General features: G+C 35.4%; 1 protein-coding gene across 1 annotated transcript in view; it reads left to right on the top strand.

The window, feature by feature from the left end:
- The first annotated feature begins 1,201 nt into the window (after window positions 1-1,201).
- Malrd1 (MAM and LDL receptor class A domain containing 1) overlaps window positions 1,202-12,698 on the top strand; it is a 729,079-nt gene continuing 717,582 nt past the window's right edge. Inside the window, exon 1 of the mRNA NM_001310455.1 lies at window positions 1,202-1,553. Coding sequence (NP_001297384.1) covers window positions 1,355-1,553 — 199 coding nt within the window. The 5' untranslated portion in view covers window positions 1,202-1,354. The remainder of the gene's footprint in view (window positions 1,554-12,698) is intronic.

A 12,698-nucleotide genomic window follows, 5' to 3' on the forward strand; every position in this document is an offset into this window, starting at 1 on the left:
ACATACCTTTAATACCATAGAGGCAGGATGGCAAATTCAAGTCCAAACTTAGTTACATATTGAGTTCAAGGCCATGCTAGTTAAATGAATGAGACTATATCCTCTGGCTCCTGTCAATTTAAAAATAAAAATTAATTACTCCCAAAAAATTGTATGTAGAGAGATATTTAATGACAAATATATTTTTGATCCCTCTAGTATACTTTATTTAAGAATTTTATAGTTGTTGTTTTTGTTTTTGTTTGTTTATTTATTTATTTTGCTCAAGACAGAGTTTTTTTCCCTGTAGCCCTGGTTATCCTGGAACTGTCTCTATAGACCAAGCTGGCCTCAGACTCAGAGAAATCCACCTGCCTTTTAAGTGCTAAAATTAAAGGCATGTGCTACTACCACGTAACGATTCTTTATCTACTGTCGGTGTATCAGCTACTTCCGTATACTGTTAATTCTGAGTACTTGTGCCATGTCACATGCTTTATTTGTAAAAGTTAATTAAGGTGTATGGACAAGTGATATGCTACACAGTAGAAACAAATAGTAATATCCTCATCAATGGGCTATGTGAATTCAAATTCCTGACCACAAACTTATCTATATCTTCTACTATACTCTTAGAGTTTGGGAGGGTGAAGCAGATGGATTAGGAATGCAAGCCTAGTCTAGGCTATGTAGGGAGAATATCTTTTGAAAAAAAGCAAAATAAAATGAAATACACATATTCATGGTAGAAATGTGTTTAGTATGTCCAAGGTCCTGAGTTGATTGCAACCTGGGAGGAACATAATTTTATTCAGTGGTTCTAAAAATCTGGTCTGATAGTAATGCCCTAAATATACATGTGAGGGGTTACATAGGAATAAAGATAGAAAGTCCATATATTGCCCCAGTACAGGGGAATGACAGGGCCAAAATATGGGAATGGGTGGGCAGGGGAGTCGGGGGGAGGACTTTTGGGATAGCATTGGAAATGTAATTGAAGAAAATACATTTAAAAAAAAAAGAAAGTCCATATATTAGTTACAACTTTATTACAGTCCGCCATTTGTGTATTTGCTCTTTGTTTTTGACTTTTTCTTTCAGTAGATAACAAGGTCATAAAACTATACACAGCGTTATAAACAGCCATGTTCAGCTAGCTTCAAATGTGGTGCAATTACTCAAGTTAAATATTTTCTAAAGTCCTTCCTCTGAAAGATTAAGTTACAGCCTGGAGAGTCATCTGTAAAGCAGTTTCACAGGAACTGGGGTGCACACTCACAGGAGAAAAATCTGGAAAACAAGAGAGAAAATAACAACTTGAAGTTATGATCACTGATTTTATAAGTGACTGACTTTGCACTCCCAACACCAAGGAATGTTTCTCCCCAAGGCTGCTGTGTCAGCCTTCTCAATGCATGGATCTCTTTGTTTCCTTTGGACTGTCTGTCTTTCTATTTCTCCATTGAGTCAGCAAGGAGTCCAAGCCTTTCAGTGCAGTAATGGAGTCTCTTTGCCTTCTGACTATGTGTGTGACTTTACAGACCACTGTGGGGACAACAGTGAAGAGCAGCAATGTAAGTGTCATTTGCCTTTCCCAATTTTAGGTCTTTGTTTACCTTCATATAGGAGTTTGTGAAGAGCCATGGGAATCCAACTAGAGTCCTAGCCTGTGAATGGTTTACTTTCAGAGGCTCCAAGGGTGGTGGCATATTCTTTAATACATATGATCCATGTATAAAATTATTATAATATCAAATCACTGAGAGTTTAACTAGGTTGAAAATATTTTGAACAGTTTTAACTGATTGTAAGAAAGTGATAAATAGAAATTTAGCTTGGAAGTTTGACTAGTGAAGCAAAATTTCAATGACAGTCATTAATTTACTTGCAAAATACTAGAATGGAAATTATGAGCTGAAGTACGCATTTAATACAGACATTAATTTTACTTTGGATGGGATATTTTCTTTTTGCATATGGGAAATGTCTGTGAAATGACTTAATATACATAGCTCAATGATAGCTTGTGTGTTTTAAGAGCTGTGGAGAGTATGGGGGAACATTCAGGTCTAGGCTGAACTATGTGTTGACTATGTGAGGTTGAATCTTCATTTTATTATAAAAGATGGTAAGATGAGAGAAATCTTTGAATAGTTGCACAGGTAGGCTCGTGCTCCATTGCTTTTTGGAATAGTGTTAATAACAGGAACTAACATACCAAAGGAGGATGCAGAAGATGACATGTATGTATCTGATGTTTCTATTACATTATAAAATCTTGACAGGAAACCATACAATGAACATGGTAACTGGCATAATTTTTTTACACAACCTCCTTTTGAAAAATGGAAGTTTTACAAAATTGCTATTTTGAAAAAAAAGTATTTTTGTTGTTTTGTACAACCATCAGTTCAGTTATCAGAACCACTAATTTTTATTACTGTGCATTATGTTACTCAAATTTATGTGTTCTAATTTATTCAGACAAAGGAGCAGTCAGTGCTTATAGAATTTATCACTTCTTTTGTGAAAATACAGAGCTTTATTTTATCTTGTCATCACCTTCCTTTTTCATAGTCAGTCATAATCACATCAGTAAAGTAAGAAAAAGATTAGTGATCAATTCTTCTCCTGAAGAAGAGAACGGGTTAATGATTTTCCTCCTGTTTGGGTTTTCCATATGGTTCCTATCTAGTAACTATTAAATACAGAGAACAGCCAAGATCCATTTGTATCTGTCCAATTTTCCCAGTAAGACTAAATGTAGATATGCTGCCCCATGCTCGGGTCTGTCTGTGAGGTCATTCATGTCCTCGGTGGGCAGCAGAGAGGAACCACTGCTGGTTTGATGGAAAATGCAATGTCCTTTCCATGATTAATCTATGTGAAGCTTCCTCTAACACTCTCGCTGCAACGTCGTGTATGGTCTTGCTTCAGGGAAAGGTTAACGCAGAGAGGGAGAAACTGCTGAGTGGAAAAGGTCTCTGCTGTATGAAAATTTTAATAAGCCAATCTCTGAGGCAGGCTAAGGCATAGGTCTGTCCAATAAACACATTTAATTTTAAATGTTACATTGAGAAGTCACCTTTTGGCTTTTTCCCTTTTCATCATCGTTTTCTAAGAACTTTGTGCCTTGATATTTTTATTTAAAATGTGGACAAGATCCTAGAGACAAAAATGACAGACACTTTAAAATGTTAGAGTTAGAACTTTTTTTTTGTACACAACACTAGAGGGAGAGTACTTGGAGGGAATGATGGACAAGCAATTTCGCTCACTGTGATGCTAATCTTAGTTTGGCTTAAAAAGAATCTAACTTTATATGATGGTACAGTAGCTAGGTTGAAATAGAAATCAGTTTGTGCTCCCTTTACAACCAAATTGTGTGACCTTTAAAGAAGTAGATCAGCATGTAAGTCTTTGAGACTTTCCTTAATAAAATTGGCAAGACTGAGGTTGAATTTAGATGTCAAAGGTGTTATTTACATGTTATGAAATGTCTTTGTTCTCATTTTACTTCATAGTCTTCTATTAATTTTTTTTCAGAATTTCACAATAAGTGTATGGTATTTTCACTATTTCTACTTCTCCTTTTCTTGCCTCCAACTCCTGATGTTACCCCTTCATTTTTCTGTAATTATTATTGTTTTACTTACACACACACACACACACACACACACACACAACTGAATCTAGCTAATCTTGGCCTTATGCACATGTATTTAGGGCTGACTACTTAGGGTTGAGAAACCTGTCAGGGAGCCAGTTCCTAAAGAAATCTGACTCTCCTCCCTTTGTAGAGACGAATGGTGTAGCTTATTCACAAGGGCTATGACTTTATGAATTTCCCATATGTATGTTGTTATGTTCACTGGTGTAGTATTGTCAGGTTTAGTGTAAACAATTCCGTTGTTGAGTCTTCATGGGTACAGTATGCAAGTGCATTTGATATATATATATATATATATATATATGTATATATATATATATATATATATATGTGTGTGTGTGTGTGTATATATATACATATATATATGTGTATATATATGTATGTATATATACGTATGTATATATATATATATATGTATGTATATATATGTATATGTGTATATATATCTCAAATACACACACATACAGTAGAGTATGGTTATATCAACAAATTGGAATATCTCATTACCTTTTTTATTTTTGTTATATACCACTTGATTTTCCCGTTTGTTATTTTGAAAGATGCGTTATTGATTAGAGTCATCTTACTATGCAATAGATTACTCATTTTCTGCATCAGAAACGTTGTAGCCTTTGTGAGTAATAACATCCCAACCTATCCCCATATTTGAGTAGCACCATTCTACTCTTAGAATTTAAAACTATGGTTAGTTCATATTGTTGTTCCTCCTATAGGGTTGCAGACCCCTTTAGCTCCTTGGGTACAAAAAAAAAAAAAAAAAGAAAAAGAATTTAAAACTTTGGATTCTACATATAAATGACTTCATGTGATACTTATTTTCCCATTTCTGTCTTAATTAAATTCAAGCAATGTTTTCCAGATTTTAGAATATTGTTGCAAATGAGGCAATTTTTCCCTTTTTAAAGTCTGAATAGAATTTCATGGTGTACATATTATCTTTTCTTCATTCATTCATGATTGGGTGTATATCTTGGCTAATGCATAATAATGGTAAGATGGTTATTTTTGTTCACACATTGATTTATATTATTTATGGATTTAAGATATTTCCAGACTATGCAATAGTTGTATTTTTAGTTTTTGTAGTAATTTTAATAATGGTTGTACTAATTTATGTTCCCATCAGTAATGTACAAAATTTACTTTCTATTCCTGTTGACCCCAACACTTTTACCTATCTGTTTTCTTTTCTGTGGTAACTGAGGTTTGAGTATTTGTCCATGATAGGAAAGTAGTCTTTAAAATTTTTTAAAATTTAGTCTTATCCCAAATATTACAACCTGATCACAGTTTCCTTTCCCTCCTCCCTCTCATCACCCCAAATAACTCCCTCTCTGTTTCCCTTCAGAAAAGGGCAGGCCTTCCAGGAATATCGATCAAACATTGCATATCAAGTTCCAACAAGACTAGGTACCTCCCTTCATATTAAGGCTGGAAGAGGCAATCTTTTTTTTTAATTTTAGATTTTTATTAGATATTTTCTTCATTTACATTTCATATGCTATCCCAAACGACCCCTTGCTTTCTTGACGTCTCCTGCCCTGCTCCCCAACCCACTCACTCCTGATTCCTGGCCCTGGCATTCCCCTGTGCATAGACCTTCATAAGATCAAGGGCCTCTCCTCCCATTGATTGTCGACTAGGCCATCCTCTGCTACATATGCAACTAGAGACACAGTTCTGGAGGCGGGGGCGGGTACTGGTTAGTTCATATCGTTGTTTCTCCTATAGGGTGGCAGACCCCTTTAGCTCCTTGGGTACTTTCTCTAGCTCCTTCATTAGGGGCCCTGTGTTTCATCCAATAGATGACTGTCAGCATCCACTTCTGTATTTGCCAGGCATTGCCAGAGCCTCACAAGAGACAGCTATATCAGGGTCCTGTCAGCAAAATCTTGCTGGTATATACAATAGTGTCTGAGTTTGGTGGTTGTATATGGGATGGATCCCTGGGTGTGTCAGTCTCTGGATGGTCCTTTCTTTGGTCTAAGCTCTGAACTTTGTCTCTGAGGCAATCTTATAAGAGGAAAAGGGTCTCAAAAGCAGGTGAAAGAGTCAGAGGTAGCCCCTGCTCCCATTGCTAGGACTACCTCAAGAAGACTAAGCTATATGAACATAACATATATGTGGCTGGCCTATCAGTCTTATTCAGGCTGATTGACTGTTCAGTCTCTGCAAGCCACTGTGAACTCAGGTTAGTTGATTCTGCGTGTTTTCTTGTGGTGTTCTTCACCATTCTGCCTTCTTTAATCCTTTCTCCCTATTTTCTTCAGGATTCCCTTAACTTGGCCTAGTGTTTGGCTATGATGTCTACATCTGCTTCCATAAGTTGCTGGTTGAAGACTCTGTTTCTTTTTATATTTGTTATTTTAAGAGGATCTCCCTCAATTTTTCAGGTTTGCCTTGAACTTGTGATCTGTCAGTCTCAACTTCCTCCTTAAAAGCTATAATTACAGACCCATAGTACCAGGCTATCACATTTCTTCTGTCCATAACAATCAATCCCAAGAGGTGTGAAATAGTATCCCCCTGGAATTGGATTTCACATTCATTCGTGTATGTGTAGGACTTCTTTGAGACATATCTGTTTAGGTCCTTTGCTGATTTTCAATTTGCTTTTTGCTTTTGCTGTTGCATTGAGTTTCTTATGTATTTTGTTTATTCATTTTTACATGCCATGTAAGTTTTTTTCTTTCCTCTGTGGAGATAATTTCTTCACTTTGTTAATTGCTTTATTTGCTGTGTATACATTTTTTTAGTCTGAAGCAATCCTGGCTGTACACTACTGCTCTTATTGCTCATGCCACAAGGCCATTATCTCCATGAATCATTTCAAATCATCTTTTTAGTTTCATTCTTCTTTTGATTTGGGTTTGTTTTTTTGTTCCTTATTTTTAACTCTTAGAAGTATACTGGTAGATTATTTCCTTGAAATCAGTCGTGTGTTTGCACATGTGTGTATACATGTGTGTATGTGTACATGTGTGTACATGTGCATGCATGTCTTCGGGAGAGTGCTTATGATGTGTTTATACATGGATGTGGAGGTCAAAGGTTGATGCCACGAGTCTTCCTTAGTTTTCTACATCCTATTTTTTTTAATGTATTCACTTTACATGCGACTAACTGACCTCCCTCTCGGTCATCTCTCTTCCCTCAAATTTCTTTGCTCCTCCCTCCCCTTATCCTCTGAGCAGGAACAGCCCACTGGGTACCCCCCCCCCCCACCATGGCACATAAAGTCTCTCTACTTGCACCCTCTCCCACTGAGGCCAGACAAGGCAGTCCAGCTAGAAGAACACATTCCACATACAGGCAACAGCTTTTGTGATAACACCCCTTCCAGTTGTTCAGAACCTACATGAAGACCAAGCTGCACATCTGCTACACAGGTGCAGAGAGGTCTAGCCTGTGTTTGTTTTGGTTGGTGGGTCAAACTCAGAGAGCCCTATGGATTCAGGTTAGTTGATACTGTTGGTCTTCCAGTAGAGTTCCTATCTCCTTAAAGGCCACAATTCCTCCTCCTGTTTTCCCAAAAGAGTCCTCAAGCTCCATCCATTGTTGGGTGCAGGTATCTTCTGGTTCTTTGAGAAAACCAACAAGATAGACAAACCCTTAGCCAAAAAACCAGAGAGACAAGTATGCAAAGAAACAAATTCAGAAATGAAAAGAAATACTCAACAACATCAAGCTAAATGGAGAGAAACTTAAAGTAATTCCACTAAAATCAGGGTCAAGACAACAATGGCCATTCTTTTTCTATATCTATTCAACATAGTACTTGAAGTTCTAACTAGAGCCATAAGACAACTAAAGCAGATCAAAGGTATACAAATCAGAAAAGTTAAAGTATCGATATTTGCAGATGATACCTCCTATTTTTTGACACTGTAATTCTCACTGAACCTGGAACTCGATGGATATAACTCCAGGGATCCTCAAGTTCTTCTGGTGCTGAGACTATAGCACACACTGCTATCCCTGGCTTTTTAGTTTGGTAATGGGATCTGATACAGATCTCTATACTTATCCAGCAAACACTTTATCCACCAAGTGGCCACCTCAGCTGCAAATTTTGGATATTTATAATCAGTCTCAATTTTCAAACATTTGTGAAATTTCCAAATTCTCTCTTGGTTCTAGATTCAAGATACTATGACAAGAGACTTGAACTGATTTTCATAAATTTAAGCTTAATAATATTTATAACAAAATGGGTGATCCATCTGGGAGCTTGTTTTGCATATACTTGACAGGTTTCATAACTCTGTGTCCTTACATTAATGCCTGAGCATGTAAGGAAAGTGCCAGCTCTGCAGACCTTGACAGATAGCAATAGATTTTAACCATTGAGTCTGGCCCCTACTAGTGTTACTACTACTACTACTACTACTTCTACTACTACTACTACTACTACTACTACTACTACTACTACTACTATTTACTACTATTATTCTGCTACTGAGTAGCCTGACTTTGGCTACTGCCTATACACTGATGGAACTGACATATGTGATGCCCCTGGATGAATTCTGTCTCATTCAGGAATACCAATTGGAGTTCTGTTATAGCCTTTAGCAGATTAGAATTTCAAGTTATTTTTCCCTGGTTGAACCACAATTTTCTTTGAAATTTTTAGTTGAACAAGGAAAGTTCTGTGTTGGGCAGTGACTATGAACAAAGCCTTCAGGTCACTGCTTCATCATTTGGGTGAGGTAAGTTCACAAATGTTTGCTCCACATTTATTTATATTTGTATTTTTTGAGATTACAATAGAGTCATATCATTACCCCCTTCCCTTTCATCCCTCTAAACCATTATATATCTCCTTTAAATTTCTTCCAAATTAATAGCCTTCTAAAATTAATTGGCATTACATGCATATATGTATATGTGTGTATCTATGTATTAATGAATACATCTACATTTAGTTGTAGACGTGCCCTTGGCTTTAGGCTTGTGGCAGTATTAATTAGAACACCAAGGTTTTTTTGCAACCATGTTGCTGACTGGCATTTGGGATGGGAAAGGTGGAGAGTCTTAGATACTTGCTCACATACTGGACTTTTGATCTTGAGCTACCTTAAGGACAGGATGGGGCTGGGCAAGGAACATGACAGACTCAAGTTTGGCAGACTTGCTAACTGTGGACCAATGCGATAGTGAGACTTTGTGGCCTGGTCCCTGTGTTGGATGGAAGGGAGGTAAGCATCTATATTTTCACAACAGTTACTGTGATCCCCACCACTGTTTCTAATCTTAATAACTAATTGCCACTTGGCCATCTAGTTAAGAAGATGCTCCATTGCCTCCCACACAACAAGACAAAAAATATCCTTCTATGAAGGGTCCTAAAAGTTTGGAAAATGTGCTTCCCAGTATCTTTTCCCCTTGGGTCTGAGGGAATCTTCTGTTTCAGGTTCTAGGCTGGTCTGGAAAAAGGGCAAAACAGAGTGAAACCATTTCTCTTACTCTTAAATATTAGATTTCTCTGTTGGGGACTGGAAGAAGGTATCTCAACCTTACTACCATATTCTTCCATACTCATACATGTATTCTTTATAGATAGCTACTGGAGGGACGCTGTGAGGAAAGTTGATGCTATCTGTTCTATTTCCTTCCTGATATCATTTCAACACATTCTTTTGTCTTGTAAATTAATTGGTTTATTCCTTTAATAGCAGGGCCATTTAAATACACACAAAGATGTCATAGCTTCTTTACTAGCAACTGATCAGAATTACTTTCTGAACAAAGGCTGATTCAGTTTGCTTACTTGTATTTAGCAATAGATTCCATACAATTATTTTATCATTATAACTTACATCTAAAGTTATAATGGTATAAAGGTATAAAGGTTAAATGGTATAAAGGTAGCCAAGTAGGCTGTTATTGGAGAATGGAGATATGGCTATTGCAATAGGGCCCTCACACTGGAAAACTGGTTAGTTAACCTAAGGTTCCAGACAACCTTTTTAAACAATATCTTTGTACATCGGTAGGTGATATTAACATTCACTGTATACACAGTCATATTTAGTTACATTTTCATGATTCAAAAGAGAAACACGTATTCAGTTAATCAGGCATTTTATTTTCTTTCCTACCATATTTTGTGCTAAGAATATTTCTATTTGTGCAGGTACTTTCAGAGTAGGGGTTTAATTTCATATTTGTGATTTGATATGCACTATCAAGATATTTTGAGATTATAACTATTTTCTTTTGCATTTTTCATCACGGAGCAAGGACTTTAAAACATAATTATTGTGCAAAATTATAAATATATATACAAAAAAGTTGAGATTATCTTAGTGTAGTTTTAAATCTAGGAGGTTTAACCAAATAAGTTTAAGTACAAACAGTGTTCCTTCGATAGGATCAGAGGCAACTACTTTTAAGACTAATTGATTGAAATACTGCAGTAACTTGGTATGTAAGATGCCATGTCTGGAATTTCCTTTGCTATTGCTTTAAGTGCAAAGTGTCTCATCAGACAATTAAGAAATATTTTAAAACCTAACTGATCCTGATGTTATGCCTCAGTCTGTCAGGATGCTAGAAGATACATATGGGTTGCATGGTTTAAATAATAGACATCAATTTCTAATAGGCCTGGAGTCTCAGGAGCCATATAGAGGTATTAGGTTCACTGTCCAGTGAGGACATTCTTCCTGATTTGCAGATGTTTTCTGAATCTACATAGAAAAACTCTGTGTAATGTCTCTTCTTGTTAGAACACTAGTTGTGTAACAAAGATTCTTCTGTTAATTATGTCCCACAATTTCTACTTCCACACACTAGTACATTTGAGATTCATCACCTCAGTTTGCACATTACACAATGAAACCATCTAATATTAAGCATTGAATGCTTGTGTAAAGTAAATTTGAAAAATTATATAGTTCTCAGAGTCTTTTAAATGGGATGCTTCAGTCACACAATCATGGAATCAATTTATATGTTAATTATACTCTAGTACAAAACCCAACCAACTGAATTTTGGAACATGAAAAAGAATCCTTCAAGGTCACCTAGAAAATTAATAATAATAGATGGAAATGTATAAGCAGAAAATATTAATGGGAAATACATTTTCTTGTTGATGGAAAATAATTTCTTGAATATGCTGATAGCAATGCATTCTGTACACTAGTGTAATAATAGAGATATTAGTAATTAGAAATATAATAGTTAGAAATAGGAGGAGTGGGAAGTGAGATAGTTGAGTTGGTTAATTCCTGGCCACTTTGTCTGGTGGCCAGAGTTCAAGAAAAGAACCAGCTTTTGAAAATTATACACTGATCTCTATATACATTTTATGGCAAACATGGACCCACACATATACACACAGATGAATAATGCTTACAAAATTTAAATAAATGGAAATCATATCTGTAATATATTTAATAAAGAATTGTGGCATCCTAGATTAACTGAGGAACTGTCATAATTAATAATTTCAACTGGTATATAGTCAGTTCTTAGGGCCAAGCCCCTTGTAGCAACTTCTTCTCATATTGCATATACTGTTTACAATGTATCCAAATAATAGAAGGTACTACATGTCCCATTTAACAGATTGAAAAAAGGAGGTTCAAATAAATAAAAATAAAACTCCCAAACACAGAAAGCTTTGCAGCAACAAATCTGGAATCCATGCCAAATTCTGATTGGGTAGCCTCTGACACTAAATACTACCCAACACCGACTACTGACTGTAGACAACAGATGTGTCTGTTGGCTATTTCATGAAATTGATTTATCTGTTCTATTCTAAAAAGATTCTTAAAGTTGAAACACTAAATATTAAAAATGAACATATATTCTTTTTTGCTTTAAATAATCCATTTTAATGTTTTGAGATTATACTTCATTTATTTAGTGTGTGTGTATATGGGTGTGTGCATGTGTGTGTTTGCATGTGTGCACACATGTACACAGACACACCTGCGTACATGTATGCATGTAACATTGTGTGTGTGTAAAGACCAGAGAACAACTTTTGAAAATCTGTTCACTCTTTACACAACATGGGTTTCAGAAATGGAAGTGAGGATATCATGTGTGGGCAGCAATAGCCTCAGTCCCCTAAGCCATCTTATCAGTCCACAATCATCAGTTTAGAAAGCCAAGGAAAACTTCTTTATTATTCTGTGTAGTAAATCTTCATGATATGTTCGTTAAAGGTTGGTGCCAAAGAAAGAGAAGTCCTATGTATAAAGTAAGAAGAATATGAAAAATCACAGTAAATTGGAATATTTAATTCAAAGATCAAAGGTATCAAATATTATGAATAAAATTAAAGAAAAAATATCTGTAGCATATCTGACAAATAATTCTGTTCCATGTCTATCAACTAAAAACAAAAAGTATTCTATCACAGAATTCCTACAGAGTAAATATAAAAAGGCATGTCATGAGGGAAAAGAAATGACCCCATGCAATGAAGTGATCAGTCTCGCAAGAAGCATAAATAAGAATTGAAAGCACAAAGCCATCAATAGCTTAAAATAAAATAAATATACATAATTCATAGGGAATACACTGTTGGCAAAGTTTTAAGAGAACACATTACAAGTCCAGGAATATTTTGAATGCTTACTTCTTTGAATGATATTTTTGTAATATTAACAAGAAATTGAAAAAATAAATCCTTCAAAATAGTCATTTCATTTTTAGTATTTTGTCTCAAGAAACGAAAGAGTTTATATAACCATTATAATCCTCTTCACATTATCAATTATGATGAAAGTGGAAATAGCGTATTGTTATATTAGGTTAAGTTTTAAATAAATCATGGCATGTCAATGATGTAGGCATTTTTGTCAATTATTACACTATTTAAAATGAGAAAAAGCATATGTTATATAATTACAAAACAATCAATAAATGTACTTAAAATATGGACTACCGCTGCACAAATGTGGAAATGTCTGTATATGTACATGTACAATTCATCTACATTAGACTTATATTTGATTGTTCTTTTTTATATATTTATGTTTCTAAAAAACATTTTCTAATCAGA

This window comes from Mus musculus, chromosome 2, assembly GCF_000001635.26.
Source record: "Mus musculus strain C57BL/6J chromosome 2, GRCm38.p6 C57BL/6J".
In the NCBI taxonomy this organism is placed as follows: Eukaryota; Metazoa; Chordata; class Mammalia; order Rodentia; family Muridae; genus Mus; species Mus musculus.